The sequence below is a fragment of the Melospiza melodia genome, chromosome 4 (genome assembly GCF_035770615.1).
Source record: "Melospiza melodia melodia isolate bMelMel2 chromosome 4, bMelMel2.pri, whole genome shotgun sequence".
In the NCBI taxonomy this organism is placed as follows: domain Eukaryota; kingdom Metazoa; phylum Chordata; class Aves; order Passeriformes; family Passerellidae; genus Melospiza; species Melospiza melodia.
This window is the reverse complement of record NC_086197.1, coordinates 56,897,172-56,919,294: the sequence shown is the minus strand read 5'-3', so window position 1 is coordinate 56,919,294 and position 22,123 is coordinate 56,897,172. Positions and strand designations below refer to the sequence as shown.

The window sequence follows — 22,123 nt, the reverse complement described above, 5'->3', positions numbered from 1 at the left end:
CCACAGACCAGAAAGTGCCTCCCAATGTGCCTTGGCCCCAGAGGCAGCAGAACTGGGAGGGATGAGAGACATCCTATGCACTTCCATTGATTCAGGGCATGGTGATTTTCTTGATTATTTGGTTGTTACGGTGCATGCTGCTTGGCAGAGAAGCGAAATCCCCTTCCCTGGATTTAAGAGTCCCTTTTAGAGTAATTTTTTAAACCTCTGTAATGACACAAATACTAATCTGCCCAGAGTTATTTTGCACTTGTTTGATACTAAGGCAGCTTTGTGTGAGAGCTCATTGAGATGCCAAAATAAACATGAGTTTCTGTGGAACTTTGCACTGCCGGGTAAGGGGTGCTGCTGTGCTGCAGGCTTCTCACACCTCAGGAGAGACTGCTGGAAAAGCAGCAGTTTCCTCTCTCCTTATAATTGAACTTAAACCAAACCAGCTGCCACTTAGTCACAAACACACATCCCAGGGAAATCCTAAACTGGTTGGGCCAGACAGACTAGACCCAAAAGGAACAAGTGAGTTGAGGAGGCAGGATCCTTATGCAGTTTCTTCTGCAAACCTGCTCACTGGGGGCCTGTAAGCCCAGTCAGGCTCATCCCTACCCCTCTCCCTTGGTGGTGGTGCTTGCAGGTGCTCTGCCTTCAGGGCCCTCTGCTTTCCTGTCCCTCCTCTCCCTGTTGAAGGAGACCAGAGAGCCAGAAATGTACACACCAGGAAAGGGTTGGCACAGAGCACACCTGGGTTATGAAAGCAGCCAGGATTATCAGGAGGCAGGATAAACTGCTGAACTTCAGGTCAGGGGTGTCATGGGAAAAGAGAAAAGAGGGACAAATACACGGTTTGGTCCCAGGACCTTCAGGGTCACCATCCCATGGCCTTGCCAGGGCTGCAGCGCTCCACGTGCCTGGCCAGGAGTGAACACAGAGGGTGCAACAAACCCTTGGAGCACAGACCCGTGCCAGTAGGGACACAACTTGGAATGGGGAGGAACCTTGCTGGGGTCACCCCCCAAGTGCTCCCTGTCCCTTCTGGCAGCTGGCAGCAGTGCCACCCTCCCTAAACAAGGCATTTCTCTGGGAGGGATTCACCCTCTTCCTATGAGTCCTGTAGCCCTGGCTGTGGCGCAGTGGTCATGAGTCCCTCCTCCTCAGCTGGGGCTGCTTTCTCCAGGCTCACAGGGCCAGGTGATCACTTTAATCAGATCTGCTCCACAAGGAACAGAATCACAGCGCCACAACTTGTGACAGCTTTTGGTCCAATTGTGCGTGTTGCTCCTTTGCCAAAGGTGACTGACTGTCTCACAAGCAGGGCTGACAGCACAGGTGGTGTGTCCAGTGCCCAGTTACAGCAGTCACCTTCTCCCATACTAACCTTACATTGGAGGTTGCAGTGTCCTCATCACACTGGGCCAGAACCAGAGGTAGCTGAAGAGGAGCAGTGCCTCCCATTTTCCTGTCCCTGTCAGAGGCAAAGTGGACAGCTGGGAGCAGCCTCCTTCAGCCATCCCTGCACTACAGCCTGTGAGCAGCACCTAGAGGGCACCAACACTCGGGAGCGAGAGACAGCTTTCGGCCCGCCCTACACTTCCACTTACACTCTGCTCTTACACACACACACTCCCCAGGGAGGGACCGATTTTGCAGCTCCTTACAGACAAACCAGAGCTCGAAAAGCTGCCATTGTGAAAGTCGTGTGTGAGTAATACATGGGATGCCTCTTGCTCTATTCTGCCCCAAGCAAAATATTCTGCTCCCTTTAAAGTGTAAGCTGACAGAACATGCAGGGAGCTGGTGGTTCTGAGAATCCACAGAGTTCTTCCTTGTTTCCAGCTCTTTCCTACATTTTAGTAGGTTTAGAGGTACTACAGAATCACTTAAAGGTTTTGGTCAGATGGGACTTCTGGAGAGCTCCAGTCCAGCTTCTGCCCTGAACAAAGCTCATCTCCAAGACCAGTTTGAGGTAAGCTTTGAAAGTCTCCAAAGACAGAGATCACACAGCTTTTTGGGGTCCCTATGCTGATGTCTGACTGCTCTCTTTGGGGATTTTTTTTAAACCTATGTCTAATCAGAATTTCCCTTCTTGCAACTCCTCTGTCATCCTTTGACCTTTCACCATGCATATTTGAGGAGAGTCTGGTCCCATCTTCTCCACAGCACCCATGTAGTTAATGGACAAGAGCTCCTGGATGCCCCTTAGCCTCTCATCTGATGACCAAGCAGCTCCCTCAGTCTTTCCCCTGCTGACATGGTCCAAGCAGCTCCCAAAGGTCTCAGCAGCTCCCCTGCCAGACTTGTTCCCCTTGATGAAGTTCTGTGGCAGTGAGAGACCCAAACTGGACACAGTACTCCAGATAGAACCTCCTGAGCACTAAATAAAAGGGAATAACCAATTTCCTCACCTTGCTGACTCAACCCTTACTCAGACAGCCTGGAATGTTGTTGGTGTACATTGCCATTAGTGTTCATTGCTGGACAGAGTCATTTTCCCCAGCACCAGCTACTCCCTTTGCCCCAGAGGAGCTTGTGTGGGTTATAAATAGAAGGGACTGAACAGTCCTGAGCTTCCCTCTGTAAGGCAGGTGGTTTTTGGCTGGAGGCAGAAATAGCATCCAAGGCCACTGAGCTGAGGGATGCAGTGGCAGCTGCCTCTCCTAGGAGGAAGCCCTGGAGAAGGAAACCCAAGAGCAGCTGCTCAAATTTGCCTGCTTTCTGGGGCCCTGAATGCAAAGTGGAGGTGTGCCTCAGCGGCAGCCAGCCCAGCCCTTGAGTGGCACCAGGTCTGTGTCCCTGCACCCAGGCAGGGGCTGGTGAGCAGCTGCACCCAGTGGAGCTGTGCACTCTGGGCACCCAGCCACAGGGACTCAGCAGCCTCTGCCCCGAGCAGCCTGTGACTCCGCTCTGGCAGTGAGGGACAGTGGCCACCAGAGTCTCTGCTGGGCTCCCTGCCCCACTCCAGCCCTTGGTTCCTTCGGGCCTGGGACACATCTTGTCCCCTCTCCCTACCTGCGGCACACTCACCCAGTACTTTCCTATTTAGGATTCTTTCCCTCCCTTAAAGTCAACATGCACTGCCACAAGCAGTTTCTAGGGAAACTGGTGTTTGCTTTGCTTTTGCTATGGTGACGAGTGAAGCGCTCTGCTAGATGTGAGTGCCACTTTCTACAAGACATTCTGAAGGCATGGAGCAGGAGCTGCCCTGCTCCCCTGGTGTCTGACCAGGCTGATTTTACCTGCACCTGTCTCCAGAGACAGCCAAGGCTGTGCCTGGCTGAGTGGTTTCTCCCATCAAACTGGTTACAGGTGCATTTGAGGAGAAAGCAAAGGCCGTGGCTTACAAAATGGGCATCTTGCTCTCCAACTAATTAGTCAAGAGCTGAAATAGAATGCTGTGGCTCCAGCATACGTTGTGTCTGCTGTTTCTCCCTCAGAACAGTCTGTAGTGAGGATCATATGCTTGAGTATAGAGAAATGCTGGAAATTTTTTATGAGATCTCTAATCATGGACAGAAAAGGACCTCAATATCCACTGGTACTGCTCCTTGCTCAATGCTGTAAGAAACAATGTTTTCCTGCAAATCATCTCTTTCCTGGTTTTGCCAGAGTGATCACACACACGTGAATCTCAGAGGTTAGGCACCGAGGGACTGCTCAGTGTCACTTGATCATCCCAGGGCGCCCCTATAATCCAAAAAGCAGGCTGTTCCTGCAGGCACTCTGCTCTAGCAGTGCTGAACCTCCCTCCCTCACAGGCTGTTCGTCACGTCCTCAGCCCCTACCGCAGCCACCTGAGCCTGGCGCCAAGGGCGACATGAACGAGGAGAGCGGGGTCCGAGAGTGATCCCAGCACCCGCCTGCGACCCACGGTGGGTGGGCCTGTCCCACTCTGGCAGGAGAGGGAGGGAGGGAGGGAGGGAGGGAGGAAGGAAGGAAGGAAGGAAGGAAGGAAGGAAGGAAGGAAGGAAGGAAGGAAGGAAGGAAGGAAGGAAGGAAGGAAGGAAGGAAGGAAGGAAGGAAGGAAGGAAGGAAGGAAGGAAGGAAGGAAGGAAGGATCGAACCCCGCGGGCGGCTCCTGCTGCTGCCATTCCGCCAGCGGCCGCCGGGCGGCGCCCTTGCCCCGCGGAGCAGCGGGGAGGGAGGGGCTGCCGGACCTGAGCAGGGAAACGCGCCCGGCTCCGGCAAAAACCGAGCCCAGGCAGGACGGCCCGCGCCTCAGCTCTGCTTTGGTATTAAAACTCTTAATATCATCATCATCATCATCATCATCATCACTATTATTATTATTATTGATAATAATAATATTTTAATAATATTATTTCATGGCCTTACTCTGAACTTCTGTAAAAGTTTGCAATTTTGCCACCATCAAATGATTTCTTTGACTCAGCATGTTCCAATTAAAAATAAAAGCAAAAAAACCACACGTAACTATAACTTTCCAGCTGAAAAAAGGAAGCTTCTCCACTGTGATGTTCTGCTTGTTTTATACAGCAGCACAAAGAGCTTGTCGCTGAACTCGCTTTATTTCAGGCACAGTGTAGCTGGATTACAACCAGCCCCTTCCTGACTGCACTTCAGCTGCTGGAGGGAAATGGTTGCCTGGAGAGGCTGCTGCCCATCTTTGCTGAGGTGTCTGTGGTCAGGGAAGATCAGTCAGCACCCAGACCCTGCACTGCAGATTCCTGGTGCTTCACAAGGCTGCAGGACATGGGCAATTGTTTGGTGGGCAACAAGTGGGCGTGCTTGTGTCAGACTGACCGTCCAGGCAGAGCAGGGATCACCAGCTCTGCTCCCCATCCTGTGCAGCCTCCCAGATGGAGGCCACCAGCTTCTGGGCTGGCCTAGGTGGGACTATGCCAGTCAGAAAGCCAGGAGATCTCCAGTGTTAAAGCTGTGGTATCTGGCAACAACGTGGACAAATCTATTACACAAAGAAGAATCAGGTCTTGGTCCTTTCTCCTCCTCACCCATCACCATCATACTTTGTCCTTTCTCCTCATCCTCACCCATCAATACTATGTACAGAGACTGTGCTGTGGTTCTCCTTTGTCACATCCAGACTTTTAGGTCAAAATCTGCAAATTATTTGTGTGAGATGAGACATCGACAGGGCCAAGATTAAATGCCCAGTCCTTAAGCACAAGTCAGCTCACAAGCAGGTGGATTCACTGATGCAAGGATGTGTGTGCTGAGCCAAGGCATGCTCAATTCCTCAGAGCAGAGGCTGATGGAAGGACTGTGGGACAATCGTAGCACTGCTTCAAATGACCTGAGATGTGTCGACTCAGTTTGTGCAGCATTGCAGTGCCACTGTCCCCCTCTCTGTGACCCTGCTCCTGCCCCAGGAGGACATCGGAATGAATGAGGAAATGGTGAAAGAAGCTGCATGCTCCTTTACAGGATCCCAGAGATGAAACCCTTGCTAGTGTCTCGCCTGATTTCTCTTTCACAGTGCACTCTTCAAATGTAGTCAGCTTTTGGAGCATGCTCTGCCTCCAACTGTGCATACAATGCTCACACTGAAATTAATAGAAGCATGATGATGCATTTGAAGTGAGAATCTTAGGGGGAAAAAAGTTAAATTCTTACAGGTACAATCAATGGCAAAAGTTTCTTTGACTTTAGTTCTCACCTTAGAGACATCCATAGGTCTAAGTACCTAAGGAATCGTTTTTATGGCTATATGTGTCTTAGCAAAATCCTAAGAAATAAAAAAAAACATGAGCTTGGAAACATAAGGATTTTAAAAACACGTCTTTGTGGCCTCCAGAGATTTGTTACTGTGTTTACCCCACTGTCTCAACCCCAGTCCTACCCTGGGGAATGGAGAACTGTTTGTGTTTGATGGGATCATCACAACACACGTGGACAAGGTGCTGGTCACCGGTTTGCATTGGTGACCTTAGATCTGCTATTCAGAAATTCTGCTGTCTTGTTTTGATATATCTTTTGAGTTGCTAAGAGTCCTTCAGAAGGTCTTCCACATCCACATGTTTATCCTTCTGTCATGATGGGGAAATGATACTTCCCACATTGAGGGCAGAAGGTGAAGGTCAAATTTTCACCATGCTGAGGTGGTTGCTCACCCACACACCCAGGTGAGCTGCTCTGTGTCACTCAGAAAAGACAGTCACACCTGGGCTGCTTCCAGCCAAGGACTCGAACTGCAGGAACTGGTGGAGTCACCACGCCTGGAAGTGTTAAAAAAAACCCAAGCAGAGATGGAATTTAATGGTATGACTTAGTGGGTATGGTGACATTCAATCGAAGGTTGCACTTGATGATCTCGGGGATCTTTTCCAAGCTACATGACCCTGTGATACTGTGCCCTCCTTCCCCTCCCTAAAATGGAGAAATGCTCCCACCAACATCTGGTTTGCAGGACAGAGGGGCCCAAACAGGTAGGACAGCTCTTCTGAGCAGCACCTTACTCAGAAGGGACACTATTATCAAGTGTAAGGTTTCAGATCCCTTCCTGGAGGAGGATGTCCTTTCATCTAGCATTGCTCATCTGCTTAAACGGAAGCCTCTGTAGGAAGAAATGAGGAGGGTGAAAATACCTGGATGCTTTCAGGGCACAGAGTAAGGGGATGTTTAGTATAGGTCTTCACATTCAGACAGTCCTGTTGTCCCTGGCACTCAGTTGCAAACCAAGCACAGAAGCTCAGTTCAGCCTGCACTGGCAGCTGGACCCCAGGATCTCTGTGGAGCCTCCACTCCAGCACTGATATTTGGCCTGTCCTGCTCTACCAGTTAAGGGAAGGAAGTGCAATTTCCCAGAACAAGCTGCGTGCCTGCCACTTCTGCTGTGTAAAATCAGCCAGCAGCATCTTGCTGCAGAGATTTCATAAGAGGGACGAAGTCATGGGTTAGTGGCACTTGGTCAAGGGCCTTTCTGGCTGCAGCTACGCCTGACTGAAACTCCCAGTCCTTGTCTCATGAGCTGGACCAGATCTGCAATCATGAGCAGACACCAGGGGCAATGGGAGCATCTCCCAGTCAGGCAGAATGACCTCCTGTCTCCCTGGGCAGGGGCTGGGATGCAGCTCCCTGCACCCAAACCATCCATCCTCCCGTCACACCACGGCCTCCTCCCTAGTGCCCATCTGCTGCCCTGGCCACGGGGAGGAGAAGAGCAGGAGTGGAATGTAATCCTGTCACGTTGTGCTGACAGGGAGCATTCATCCTTTGCAGCTTCCTCTGAGCATCTGTAGCGCTGCTTTTCCTGTCTCAGCTCCATCCAGCTCTGCAGGTGAATTCCTGAAAGGGCTGTGAACTAACTGTGCCTTCCTAAAGACCTGAAGAATGAGGACATTATTTACTTTGCTTGTCGATGGGCATCAAATGGTGTGAAAGAAATGTATGCCTCAACTCCATCACTATCTGGGACCAAAATAGCAGATAAAAGGAGAAAATCTGTGGGAGTTATCATTATATGGAGTTGCCATGGAAATAGCATGAGAGAACTTGGAGGAGAGCTGACACACTATGTCTCCAGGAGGGCATAAATCTCCAGCTAGCCTCACTCCTTTTTATCACATTAACAGGCATTTTTTTTTGCTTCAGCAAGAGGTGGGAAAACATCAAAGCACAGTTCTGACATTTTTGTCTATCCCTTGATTTCTCTGATGCAGACCTCCATGACCCCTCAAGAAACAGAAAAGTGAACCTTAATGCTATTGGTAAGTTGCCCTAGAAACCATTTAATGATTTCAGTAAAATGGTAAGAGGGATGTAATTTTAAGCAGAAAACATTACTGACTTTTGTGAAATCATATTAAAAAAAAACCTTTATTAAAAGTGTACTATTCTAAGACTTTTTTTTAAAATAAAAAATTATGCACTTCATTTAAAAGGTTTTTTAAATGCTGATTTCTAAGGAAAAGCATTACAATTTGAAGGATCTCTTTCAGGTGAGGTTGCTGTCTTGTGCCATTGCACTGTTCTGGGAAGTCTATTTTATTCTCTTCTCTCAGTTTAAAAATGGGATTTGGCAACTATCTCACCCCCCCGATCAGGACAGGACAGCCAAGTCTGCTCCTACATCATCTCCTGAGGCTTCCCAAACACAGCTCCAAGGCTCGATGTTGTATGGGGTGACATCCTCCTGCTGACAGGCCCAGCTCTCCCTCCTGCCCTTCCTGCAGGCCATGGGTCACTCCCTGGTGGCCTGTCCCCTCTCAGGGCCCTCAGTGGCAATGTGGCCCAGAGTGACCCTGAACCCCCATCTGGCTGCTGCATCCACTGCACCTGAGTATAGGGGTGCAGGTGTGAGTGAGCCAAACCACTCCTGTTCACCAACAAAACTGTTCTCCATGCCTGTGAGGCCTCACAATTTGTTCTGCTGTATCATTGCTCCAATTTTGCAGAATGTTTTCCCAGGATATTGGTTTACCTGCCCTACCTTTCCTGGGGCTTAGGCTGCTACAAATTGTTATTGAGCACCTTTAGAGGCAAGGAGGACATTCAGCCTACAGCCAGGCTCTACAGGGCAGAGGGTGGACAGGAAAGCCTGGAGCAGGGCAGCAGCAAAGCCTTCATGTTTGTACCTGCTGCCTTTCAGCAGAGCCCTTAAGTGGAAAAGGAAAGATGCCTCCAAGGAGAGCTCATCCTCCCCAGCCACCAGCACCAATGCATCAGCCCTGCCTGAGCACTGCAAGGGCAAGTGAGATGGAAGGAAGCAGAATAGCAAGAGAGGAAGACAAAGAGCATGGTCCTCAAATGCTCCTCTAAGAGGAAATTCAAGTGATGTTCCAGCTATTGACCCAGTTATTTCTCAGAGCACCACCTCACCAAATGAACTTGCACCATATTTGTGACTCCACTTGCAAAACCCGGAACTCCAAGAGATATAAAGGCCTACATTTTGAAAATCAGAATTGCTAAAGTCATGGAATTAATTGGTGTGGAGTGACAACTTTAGGCCAGGCTTCTCTTTGCCTTATAGCTATCACATTTGCCACAATAGCAGCAATTTCAAGCTTTTTCCAAGGCTGTCTGAAAGAAAAAAAGGAAAGAGGAGTTAAGGGAGGAAGGCCTCTTTTGACACCTGCATTTCTAAGAAAAAAGTCTTACAATTATCTAAGAACAAAACTTGTGTTAAGTTCCTGTTGATTGTTTTGTCTCTTTGCTCAGCATCAATTTAATGTAAAATTATACACATAATTTTATAAATGCTATTTATAAAGCTGTGGATACATATTATGCATATTTTGTGCCAAAATGAATCCATTTTTACCCTTATGAAATGACAAGTCCCAAACACTGAATAATTCCACAGGGGCTATTTTTAAGGCACTTGGTGGTGCATTTGTTGCTGAGTAGCATCTCTCTGTCTATAGCCATGGGAATAGACACCATTTTTAGCTCCTCATAATTCAGGAGCTGGAATCAGTCCAGAAGAGTTTGCCACAACAATTTGAAAGGCTATTTATGATAAAGGGATTTGTGGATTATGGGATCAAACATTTCAGAAAACAATTGTGCTTACCTTCCCATCAGGACTGTCTGGGGAGCTCCTATTCATCCCCTTGCCCCATGTCCCAGGAGCAGGCTCTGCAGTCACAGGGAAATTCTGTCAGGCAGGCAGTTCCCAGGATATTTTCCTCATCTCCCTGGGGTGCCTGGTTGTGCCTTGCTGCTTTCAGCAGAGTTATCTGGGAGCAGGTGCCTTCAGCATTGCTTCAGGATCATTATTTTCATTTGTTTCTTTCCAAGGAAAGGAAAAACATCCAAAGCCTTTTCAAATGTTACTGCCCTACCATCAGGAGTGGGAATAACTTGAAAGGTGAAACAAAAGTCCCTGTCTGTATCTGCAGTTTTTTGCTACATTATGTGCATTCTGGGCTTCCATTCAAAATAAACAAATCTTTAAAGGCCAAAACCGAAATCATATGCTACAGAAATAAGCCTGCATTTTTCTCTCTTATTCAGAAATAGCATCATCACGATGAAAAATAGATGAACTCCTGTTGCCTGTGAACAAACCAGCTCTGTGGAGAGCTGTCTCCAGCCAAGCGACTCCCCTGGCTCAAGACCTGGCCTTCGTTCCTGGATTCAGAGAGATGCCCTGTGCAGCCCCTCAGAAGCTGGTACAAACCACTCCTGCAGCTGAGAGGCAAAGTGGGGAGAGGGCACTGCCCGCCCCACGTGTGAGCAGTGCCACAGTGCCCCTGCCACGCCCAGTGAGATGGGAGAGCTGTGGCACGGAGCTGCACAGGGGTCAGCACACGGGCAGAGTAACAAATACACCAGGGAGGAACAAAACCACACCTGGGCACTCTCTGTGCTTGAAACTGCACCCATTTTCCCCACCTCTATTTGCTCCAGGCCCTGTTACCCCATTTGGATCAGAACCTGCAGGACTGCTTTCATCATTTTGCAATCAGCCGGGCAGGTTTCCAACTGGAGGGCGTTGTAGACCAGGTTCCCAAGACACAGCATCTCATAAAATTGTCATTTCTGTTTCCCTCCCTGCCCTGGGACAGGGAGGAGTGCTCAGAGCAGTCCCAGCTGCACTTTGTGCCTCAGGATTTCACCCCTCCAGGGAAGCAGTGCCAAAGATGTCCTCAGAGGAAGAGCATTGCTTTCCACAAAGGCGTATAGCCGAGTCTTGTGCAAAGCAGATGGCAACGCAGCGGGAGGAGAGTCAGGCAGGGAATTTCCAGGGAGATTTTGCTCCCTGGGCCCTGCTGTAGGGAGGAGATGTAGTCTGTCTCAAGGCAGGGCTGGAGAAGCTGGGAGGAATCTCTTCTGTGGGTAACTGTGCTGAGCCCCCACAGCATAAGCTCTGTTGAAAGGGGCTCAGCAGTCTGCCAGCAGCATCCAGCTAGGCAAGGGGCTGGTGAGGGAGGCACAGGGCACCAGAGACACTGCACTCAACCACCCTCACACCACCCTCCCCACACACAGCACAGCCATGGCACCAACAATCTCCTCCCCACACCTCAGCAGGACTCCTTCTTCACTGGGTTTCCCACACACAGGAATGGGTGTGCAGGTGTGTCATGGTTCAGCCCCGGCCAGCAGTGAAACATCTCACAGCTGCTCGCTGATTCGCCTGCCCTGGTGGGATGGGCAGCAGAAGCAGAAGAATTAAAGAGAGAAAACTCCTGGGCTGAGATAGAGACAGTTTAATAGGTAAAGCAAAAGCCTCGTATGCAAATAAAGCAAACCAAGGAAGGAGTTCACCACTTGCCATGGGCAGGTTGGAGTTTCAGGACACCAGGACACCAGGGCCCCATCACACGGAACAGTTCCTCAGCAAGAAAAATGACACCCCTCTGAACATCTCCCCACCTTCTTCCCCCACTTTATATGCTATGTGGCCCCGAATGGAATGGAATATCAGCTGGGGAATATCAGAACCCACCTAGCTGAATGGAATATCAGCTGGGGTTAGCTGTCCCAGCTCTCTGCCCTCCCAGCTTCTTGTGCACCCCTGGCCTACCTGCAGCAAGAGGCAGAAGAGGCCTTGGCTCTGTGTAAGCATTGCTCAGGAATAGCAAAAACATCCTGTATTATCAACACTGTTTTCAGCACAAATCCAAAGCACAGCCCCACACCAGCTCCTGTGAAGAAAATTAACTCCATCCCAGCCAAAATACACACAAAGTGGAAGCAAGGTGCTGGAAAATGAGAGGCATGGTAATTACCCAAAGAAACACCACTCAGTAACCATTCCCCTCAAAGTACCCAGACTAAATAACACTACAGTTCGTTAAAGGTACTTCAATGAGCCAGCACATGTTGATTTTGAAAGATGTTCCTTCACAAAGCTGAGTCATAAAGAAGATTAAGAAGGTCTATAATCAGTGTTTAAACAGCCTAGAAAGATCTACCAGCAAGGGAGTGCCCAAAATTGTCATGCTGTACACTATCTTTTATTTCAATGCTTTGCTTTAAGTAAAAGGCTTCATTTATTCCATTTGTCTGGGTACAATGCATTTCAAATTTCAGATCTCCTCTTACTCACAGCAACATTCAATTCTGTTGATCTTGTACTTCACAAGTTGTGTGGGAAGGTGTCTGAACTTTTTGTCTAATCAGAGAATTCACTTCAATTGGTTTTTTGGACTCCAATTAGGAAAGGCCTTAAATTAAACACCAGGGATATAAGAAAAAATGAATAAGATTGGAAAACACTGGAAAAATACTTGAGAATAGTTGCCATGGCAATTCTTCTGTGCTTTCATGTGCTGAAGAAGACATCCCAAACCCAAACCTCTGCTAGAAGCCACCTAGCTTCCGAGTCCAAGCACGGGTGGGTGGGTGGGTGGGTGGTGCAGGGGCACAGGCTGGGCTCTGCTGCCCCACCAGAAGGAGCCCCAGAGTTGGGTCACACTGCCGGGGACACATTGCACACCCAAGGTCGTTCAGGTCACAATGCAGATCAGGCTGCTGCAGCACATGGTATACTGCAGGATGTGCTTTCTGGGATCTTTCACTTCCACTGGTACTTTTAAAAATCTGCACCTTAGATTCAGGCTTCTCAACCCTGTGTTCTCACAGGGACTGCAGAGAAGATACATTTGAGACACCCTTGGGACCTGGGCTGCTGATCAGTCAGACTTCACACTCAGTCTAAGAGCAGCGCAGCTCCTTTCACCCCAGCCACTCAATTTCTCTTCATGGGGGTGGGCAGCAGTGAGGGGTATGGGGGTGGCATGCACCCAGCTCCCACCTACGTGTAGGGTCTGGATGCAGAATTAAGCAGACAGAGTCTCAGGAATCCAGCAGCATTTGCACTGACCCATCTTCTGCAGCAGCTCCCACAGAGGACTAGGAAAAAAGCATCTGCCAGGGCTGAAACCTGTCTTGTGCAACGGATTCTGCTGAGAGCAAAGCAGAGATTATGAATGAGCTGACAAAACCAGCCTGCTGTTGGCATAGGCACCAAGCAGAGACAGAGTAGCTATGCTGGAAGTGTTTCATCCATTACTGTCAGAGAAGTCACTTTTACCACTGATCCCGCTCTAATAAATCATGTTGCCAAGCAGTTTTATAGAGGCGTTATACATCCAAAGCTACTTATGGTCCTGTTAAAAGAGATGCATTTCTTTTTTAGCTCAGAGTGGCTGAAATGCTGTCACAGAAGAAAGAGAGCTGCTGCTCAGTGCTATTCTAAAAGAAGTATTATTGTAATTAAATAGGGAGGGACGATGTGAGCTAGGAGCCACAATCTTCCTGCTCTGACCCATCGCCTTGGGGCAGCATTGCAAAACTGAAAATTTGTGACCATAAGCACAATAGCTGCTCACACACTCTTTGCCACGGGGATTGATGAAAATGGGGAAATAATGACGTTACTTCCTCACTCACCATAGATCACCCATCCCCTCAAAGTGACTGGAGTATTATAAGTTTGGCAAGATGTATATGGACAACTTAACCAACTAGCTCTTTTATAAGGGCTGTCATCCTCTTAATGCAGTGTTAGATATATTAAAGCATGTGTCTACAAAGTAAAGTATTCCTTTCTGAAGCTAACAAAGCTCTCATTCTAGCAGTCTTAAAACTTCAGCCTGCAAAAGTTCGCCCTGGGGCTGCATTCGCTCAAGTGAGTTATTCAGTGACTACAGAAGCCAAACAATAGATCAAAGTAGCTGGTCTGCATACACATATACATACATTTATACCCATATGCATGTATATGTATATGTATATGTATATGTATATGTATATGTATATGTATATGTATATGTATATGTATGTATATATGTATGTATGTATATATATAAAAATATATAGGGTTTGGCATGGTTAATACCAGCAGGAAAATTCCTCACCAACAAGTGGAGTAACTTAGGAAGGTTGTATATCCAGCACAGCTAAATCTACATGGCACGTGTATAATTCCCATCAAAATTATGCTTTTAAATTTGGCTCTGTTGAAAGGCAGCCCTTCCTGTGGCCAGTCCTGTGCCATCATACCACTGCTTTGCACAGCACTGGGAGGGACCTGCCCAGCTGCTAATAAGCAGCCAGGGCAGTCCTGTCTCTGGGAGGCAGAGATAATTCCCAAGGCCACTCCCCTGCTGAGCCCGGCCAGCCCAGCAGGCAGCGCAGGCGGCTGTGGAGCTGTTGCAGTGCCCTGACAAGTGAGGCGATGGGAAAAGGGCCATGGGCAGCAATGCAGGGTGTGATGCACAAAGCCACCACATCCCAACAACCCAGCAAGGCCACCTCTGGCAGCACTGAGGGGCCTCAGCACAGAGAAACATCCACCTCTGAGTTCCCTGGCACTGTCTTATTAAACCAACACGGAACGGGCAATGCCATGGTGCCCTGTCGAACAGCTGAAAAGCACCAAAATCTCTCCATTTCAGCATTCACTGGAGACAGAAAAGGACACTGCACAGGTGCAGAAGAGAAGCAAGGAGGTCTCTAGATAATCTGCTGCACTCCAGCTTCTCAGAGATACTGCAGGGGATGGAGAAAAATGTTTTTATTTTAACACCAGTTCAGGAGTCCACTGCATGTAACAGTGTCTGTGGCCATGCTGGCCTTGGGTCAAAATCCAGAACGCACCTCTGACTTCTGGCCCCAGCACAAAGAGGTGGCTGGAAATCCTCCAATGTCAACAGCGACTCTGGCTGTCCAAACAAACATTCACTTGCAGTGACAGAGGCATATCAAAAAGCTGCCTAAGGAGCAGAGAGACAGCCTGCTGGAAACCCTCAGACAAAGAGTGTTTCTACCTTTCCATAACCAAGGACAAAAGGATGCCATGGATAGTAACTTTACCTGATTTCTAGAAAGCAACCTGACAAATGCATGAGATAAAATCTATCCGGGTCCACCAAGCACAATAACAAAAATCCCTTAGCTACATCATACTAGAGACAGGGAAATATTTAGAGGAGCTCTGAGCCCACAGTTGCACTGTTCCTGTAATCTCGTTTCAGGTGTCCACTACTGGACATGGCACCAAGCTAGACGGACCTCAATGGGACAAAATATCTAGCACTTCTGGGTCATAGATCATGTTGAAAATCAATCACCAGTATTTGCCTGAGCATTATATGTGTTTGTTCACTGCCTGTAAACCCCAGCCACAGGAACACATAATTTTCCTCAGGTAAGCAGGCCCCTTGTTTCTACATTAACACAAATACATTGCTCAAAGCCTCTCAATGGCTGGAACAAATAAAGGAGATTATTTCATCAGCTCCTGTCTCTCACAGTCAGATAATGCAGGGCCACGCCAGGATACCCAAAATAGTGATTTATTGGAAAAAGCATTATGACTATTTATAAATGCTGTGACATGATTAGTACCCCAAACAGAAAGATAAACTGGCAACCTACGGTCTAGCAAATCAACTACTCCCACTGAGCTCACAAAGTCAGTGATCAGAACAGAAGCTGTAAATCACAATATTATTATTTATTTATTTATTTATCTCAAAACTAGAAAATGTGGAGAAAACACAGGCATCTTTGTGTGTACAGAAAAGGCAATTCAGTTTGCATAAGGCTTTGACATTATTTAACAATGTTTATGAAATTCTATCCTGCCTGCCTGATGCAAAAGGCCAGTAGCAGGGCTGCAAGGCAGAGCCTACAGATGTTTACTTTCACTCTCGGGTCTGAAGCTCTCATTCTCCCCCCATGCTGCTGAGCTCTGCAGCTCTGTTTATACCAGGTTTACTACTGGCATCTGAGATTTCACAAGATAAATTTTGAGAAATTTCAAGGTTTTGATTATTGAAGGACATTCACCACAGGTTGCCAGACTGTATCCACAAAAGCTCCAAAACGAACCTGGGAACGCACAAACTGGACAATACTGTGCTCCTTCATTTCTCACCCACACAGGTTAAAATAATCTGGGACATAAACTGTCCCTTTGGATTCAGGTACAAGCTTAAAAGGGCATTTGCTGCTTCAAAAATTCCTTCAAAAGCCTAATTCTTTCTTTGTCTTGATTTCTCTTTTTATTCTTCCTCCCCTGCACTGCAATCACTAACCACAGCCAATAGCTTTTCCCTGTCAGTGTTGTTTTTTTGCTTAATTAAATGCTACCTGCTCCTTTTACCCATCCTGAACTAGCTTCTCTTGCACACAGGTGACTGAAACTCTCATGAAGCTCACAGCAAAGCTCTTATATGGGTCAGCAAGAGAGAAAAGGAAAGCACATCAAAACCTCAGGTTTTCTCCTTTTCCTGCTGAGATTTGTTCTCAGAAAGCAGGCGCACGTGCGACAGCTTGAGCAGCCACAAGCCACAATGCCAGCTGACAAATGTCTCTTTCGTCTCCAGGGGAAAATGGCTTTTGGAAAGCACCTGAACTATGGGGCACTTCACCACCAGAGGAGCACACCTCTTTCAGTGCAGGTAATGCATTGCACACACCCAGCAGCAGGGTGAGTGCTCCCTGGCAGAGCCAACAGCTAAAATGCTGGTTTGATGCCTGACATTTCAACATTGCCACTCTTCCTGAAATATGACCCACACTTGCAATTGTATTCAAAGTTTCCAAAAGGCTACTGATTATTTGACCCCAGTCACTGTTTTCCAGGATAGCCATGTTTTCCTTTTCCTTCTCTAAAGAAAACAATTGTTCTGAGTAGCCCTTCAAAAATTGACAACTTTTAAGAAAAGTTTTTTCGATTGGTACTCATGGTAGTTTCACCATATTTTCACCATTCTTCAAATGCACACTCAGATCACAAGTAATAAGTATCTGCTTTCTCCCCAGCCTTTAATTTCTCTAAATCAATTAGATAACCACACATATTTCTGCTTTGGCCCTTGCATAAGGCTAGTTTTAAGAAATGTTACACAAAAGTAATAGGAAGGTGATGAAACAATTCTGTCCACACTGTCCAGCTGCTAGCTGAGATGAAGACACAGCACACATCTCTCCTCAAACAAAAGAAAGCTGCAAACAGAATCTGGATGTTTCTCTGAATGGCATTTCTCAGACAGATGACAGAAGTGCTGATCTTCTGCACACTCTGAATTAATGTAAAGGATGTTTATTTTCTCTATGCTGTGTTGGCAGCAATGTCCGTGTCCCTTTAGATTGTTTGTGGAATGGCAAAGATAAAAGCAGCATTTTACAGCTGCAGCAAACTGAAGGAGATAAAAAAGTCTCTGTATGCACTTTTGTCCTGTTCCCCTGCCCGTCTCAGGTGAGACTAATAGTCTGCCTACACTTGGACGTGACTCCTGGCAGGCACCAGCCAATTAAGTGCTTTTGGTTTTCTCAGCACTGAACTCTGGAAGCACAAAGGAGATAAAAACAAGCCACGGAGAGATCAAGAGAGTCTGTGTGGCTGAGGACCTGGTCTGGAATGAAGGAGCAGCACTGTCACGAGGGTCAGCAAGTGTTCTAAAATGACTTTTATGGTCCATAAAAGACTAAGGCATGGAAAAAAGCAGTGATAGTTTTTTGCCTTTGTTGAATTCTTAGTTTATTTTATAAAGAGGACAGGGACATAGTGTAGGGAGGTTATCAGAGCAAGGCAGCACCACGGGGAGCCAGATGTTCACTCCTTCACAAACCAGACCTCATTGCGGCGTCCGTAAGGCTTCATGGGGGGGTCATAACCATTGCACAGGTAGGAGTCCTTGTGGTAGGCAGCATCACTCCCCAGAGCAGCCTTCAGCTTGGCAGCATAGCTCACGTAATCTGCCTCTTTGGCATAGCCACCAAACTGCCTGCAAAGAAACCAGAGAGCTGTTGAGCAGTCCTGGAAAAGCAAAGAAGGAAGAGAGAGAGAACAATAAATAGCCACAGTATATTTAGACACGCATTTTGATCCAGGCCCTGCCAACGTGAACTCACTCATGTGTGCACTGTTCATTGTGAAGCAGCACACTTCATCTGGGACAAACGAAGTCGCATGGGTGACACAGCCAAGGGTGACAAGCAACTTGACAAGTGCATGAGATAAAATCTACCTGGGTCCACCAAACACAATAACAAAAGTCCCTGGGCAGTTATCCATTGGGAGGCCCCGAAGGGATCCCCCCCAAACAGCCCCATGTATGTCAGCCAGCAGAACGGCCCTGCCCTGTGAATCAGCACCATATCAGAGAAACAACTTTCTAAAATACAAGGTTATCTCCAAGTCAGCTCAGCCCACAGTCCCCACCAAAGCTGTCAACAACCATGCTCACTGTGGTGTGAACAACTGTCAGCAGGAAAGATCATGAAGCAAAGCCAAACTCGAGCTAGCCCAAGGAAAAGGGGAGGTAGGAACACACAATTGGCAATTACAGAACACAATGCCATTTAAAAGGGGTGGACTGAAATGGGTCTGGTTTATGCTGACCTCCCACCAACAAGAACTGTTTCCACGTCAGCCTGCACCTCACCACCCTCCCTCAGGGCTGAAATTTGACACAAAACAGGTTGATATTGCAGAAGTGGCCCACACCCACAGCAAAGGCCAAGCAGCAGTTGGAGGCAAGAAAGGAGTCAGAGTCAGCCAAAATAGTTCAAGAAAGTAGGCAAAGGAACCTCCAAAGGGTAAAGACAAGGTGAAGAGCTTATTGCTATGGTGATGCTAGTTTGAGTCCAGGCTGTCAGTCAACACCCCAAGACATTCAAAGGCGACTTGAAGCAATGCAGCAGCTGCTTGTTTCCATAGTGGAGTCTGGTATGAGTCCATCTGAATGAAGCTTCAGTGGACAGTTTGTGAACTGCACCAAAGAGCATTCTTAATGACTATGAACAATCTGGAACCCAGAAAGTGGGGAAAAACAATAGATTCATGCAATAGAAATGGCACAGTATCTTTCAGGGCTAGCCTTCATGCTTGTTTACCCAGCGGAAAAAAATCCATATTTCACATCAGTGCAGCATGACCAGGGGTAAGAAGTGACATTTTTTTGTCAGGTTTCTTTTTTGAAGACACCTGTCTTCAGTCTAGACATACTCCTCCATCTCCTTCTGCCACATGCACCCCTTGTACAGCAAGTCACCTGGTAAAACAAACTCTGCTTATCAGAGCACCCTAAAGACCTCATCACTTGAGACTGGAGGTCCCAGGATGCATTCCTTACGTGGAATAAATGGTCATTCCTTGTCTTTCTTCAATCTTAATGCTTTCATCAGTAGGACATGGAGGGCTGTCTTGAAACTGGCTCGGGATCCGCAGAGAGACTTTCACCTTCTGCTGAAAGGAGCCATCTTCAGCAGGAAAAGCAGTGATGGAGACAGGAGCAGTCATGCCCATTCCAACCCCTGAAACAGACACACAGACATTGCTAAAGAAGTCTAGGCCCTCTGGAACTCAAAAAATTAACAGGGATTTCACAAAAGTTAATTTTAGTTTTGGAAAACTCCTCATATGGACAAACTCCTTGTCAGGAGAGGGCTCCTCTGGGGAAGCAGAACAGCCATCATCAGGCTTCTGCTTGGGCCAAGCTCCCTCTCCATACCAGAAGCTTGAGAAAAAAGGATTCCAACTGACCTCTGGAATGCTTTTTATTAATGGTGCTGCTTTTGTGGCTCTATTAGACACTCTGTTCTTCTGACAAATCAGCTGTAAGGCAGCAGGGTCTGTAGCTCCAGGGCAGGCCAGTGGCACATATAAATCAGCATTTAAATTAATACTATCCACACAGGAGCTGACAGGAGCTTTCTCTTAAAACCTCCCAAATGCTTCCAGACATCCTACAAGTCCCAGTGCCCCAAACCTCAGTGCTGTTATGGCTTTCAGCAGGACTGTCCATGCTTTCCACACTCCAGGAACAGCAAGGTTTTTTTCCTACTCATTACCACCAAGAAGTACCACATGGCACTGAAGGCCAGTTTTCTTCACTTTTCTTGCAGCAGTAGGGAACCTCTAAACCTCATGACCAGGCAGCCATAAAAACAGCTGAGATCAAGCCATCCTTCTCATCTATTTTCCTTTGATATCATACCTGTGTTTGTGTCACATGCTATAGAAGGCACCCTTTCTACTACAGCAACAGCAGTCATCACCTTCTGAGGAATTTTGATGCAAATACCATTTCCCTCTACACCCACCTCCTACTCCTATAGAGATTACACTAATCCCTCTCCTAGAAGATGGAGAAAGGTGTTTAAAAACATGTATATGCCTCAGAGCTACTCTGTAGTCTTCTCCTGCTATGAATGGTTAAAATGTGCACATTTTAGTAAGATGAGAATTAGAAGCAATCACCTGGAAGCACTGCCATAAAACATTAAAATATACCATTATAAAGGAAGCTCACTGTTCATTACCCTTTCATGAATAAAAATAGCCAGATAAAATATCAAGGTCGTAACTGTTATTTCACTGCCCACAAGGGCACATCATAGAACTGAAGTGTCCCAGATATCCTGGATTTCATCAGCTGCTGCTCACCCAGGGAGCTGTGATAGATACCTGTCTGCCTGTCCTCATGTTATCCCAGCTGCAAGGTAACTCATTCCTGTTTAAACAAATAATTTTTGAGATTTCATCCTGAGACAGAGACGGGCTATAAGCGGACTCATAGCATGAGTTGGCTGGGCACCACTTAGCCTGTTGCAAATTTACTTTTATCAGTGAGGGGCCATCCCCATCGAAGACTCCCCGTGCCAGGAGCCACAAGCCAGGCGGGCCTGCAGTGCCATTGACTGCTCCCATCCATCCATCCCGCTCTCACCAAGCCTCAACCACCAACACCCGCCGAGCCCGCGGGGCCGGCAGCATCCTCACCCTTGTCGTTGCTTCCTCCGACGTACTTGAGGAGCTTCACTGCCCCTTCCTTCGAGGCTTCGTCGAACGACTTCCCCACCAGCTCCACCGCCGCGAACTTCCCGCCCTCGTACGTCCTCTCCTCGTAGCTGACCTGATCCTGGGAAGGAGATGGGGATGGAGGCGCTGCCGGGAGGGAGGATCGCGCTGCCCGGGGCCGATCCCCTCAGCGCAGACCCGCCCGGCACAGACCTTCTCGCCCTTGCTCAGCAGGCGGTAGGGCCATGCCTCCACCGTGCTCAGCAGAGAGTTCTTCACCATGCCCAGCATGATGCCGCGGCTCGGCTGGCTCGGCTCTGCCCCGCTGGGCTCGGCTCTGCCCCGCTGGGCTCGGCTCTGTCCCGCTGGGCTCGGCTCTGCCCCGCTGGGTTCGGCTCTGCCCCGCTGGGCTCGGTTCTGCCCCTGCCGGCTCGGCTCTGCCCCGCTGGGCTCGGTTCTGCCCCTGCCGGCTCGGCTCTGTCCCGCTGGGCTCGGCTCTGCCCCGCTGGGTTCGGCTCTGTCCCGCTGAGTTTGTCTCTGCCCCACCGGGCTCGGCCCTGCCCCGCTGGTTTCGGCTCTGCCCCTGCCGGCTCGGCTCGGCCCCGCTCGGCTCGGGCCGGCCCCGCTCGCAGGAGGTGGGAGGGCCGGAGCCGCCCCGCCCGCAGCGCGGCCATCGCCCCCGGGGCGCGCCCGAGGCCGCGGGAGCCGCGGGCCTGGAGCCGTGCGAGAGCAGCGGCAGCCCCGGAGGGTGAAGTGTGGAGGGCACCGAGAAGTGTGAGGAGTCATGAAGTGCGGGAAACAGATGATATTCATCTCTGGGAGACGGGAAATGTGAGAGGGGATGTGAAAGGAATGAAATACAGGAAAAGGGAAGTACTGGCGAAGTGTGTCATGCCTAGCGTGGAAGGGCACCATGGTCCTGGAGTTGCAAAATCATAATCTCTTGTTTTTTTGGTCTTTTGTGGTTTTTAAAAAATAAACAGAAATAAGGGGAACATCGTCATTTTTTAAGGAGGCAGTCTGGTCAATTATAAGCCTTAGGTGAAGGGTAGATTTTAGAAGTTCCTAATGATAGTTGATCTCCCTCCACTGACCACCCAACTGGTCATCTCTGTTTAAACGTTCTGTCCAGATCCTTTCCCAGAAATACTGTAAATTAACACAGCTTAGATGACTTCTGTAGCTGGATACATTTATATGCATAGAAGACTTAGACACCTTGGGACAAGTGGTTTTGTGTTGTAAAAGCCACGTCTAAGGACAAGTGCCTTACCCAGGATCTCTTAAGAAGAGGTTAGCAGGAGCAGAAATCAAACACCAGTCCCTGGGAATCAGTCCCATGGGTCAGGCCAGCTTCCCCAGGCAGATGGGACAGAGGTATCTCAAGTTGCTCAGCTGGACTGCTGCCTCCTCAATAGAAGGTGAACAGTGCAGAAGTAGGCT

The 22,123-nt window shown here is 48.3% G+C and overlaps 1 protein-coding gene and 1 long non-coding RNA gene across 2 annotated transcripts; one reads left to right on the top strand and one right to left on the bottom strand.

Moving 5' to 3' along the window:
- Window positions 1-1,858: 1,858 nt before the first annotated feature.
- On the top strand, window positions 1,859-10,025 carry LOC134418059 (uncharacterized). Its single transcript, XR_010027668.1, has 3 exons — window positions 1,859-1,960; window positions 7,632-7,679; window positions 9,931-10,025. It is a non-coding gene; the product is annotated as an uncharacterized LOC134418059 (long non-coding RNA).
- Window positions 10,026-16,684: 6,659 nt separating this feature from the next.
- On the bottom strand, window positions 16,685-21,077 carry HEBP1 (heme binding protein 1). The gene is made up of 4 exons (XM_063154716.1): window positions 20,894-21,077; window positions 20,663-20,801; window positions 19,014-19,194; window positions 16,685-17,663 (listed from the first exon to the last, which is right to left on the bottom strand). The coding sequence occupies exons 1-4, from the start codon at window positions 20,969-20,971 to the stop codon at window positions 17,492-17,494; spliced, it is 570 nt and encodes a 189-aa protein (XP_063010786.1). The 5' UTR covers window positions 20,972-21,077; the 3' UTR covers window positions 16,685-17,491.
- Between the last annotated feature and the right edge of the window lie 1,046 nt (window positions 21,078-22,123).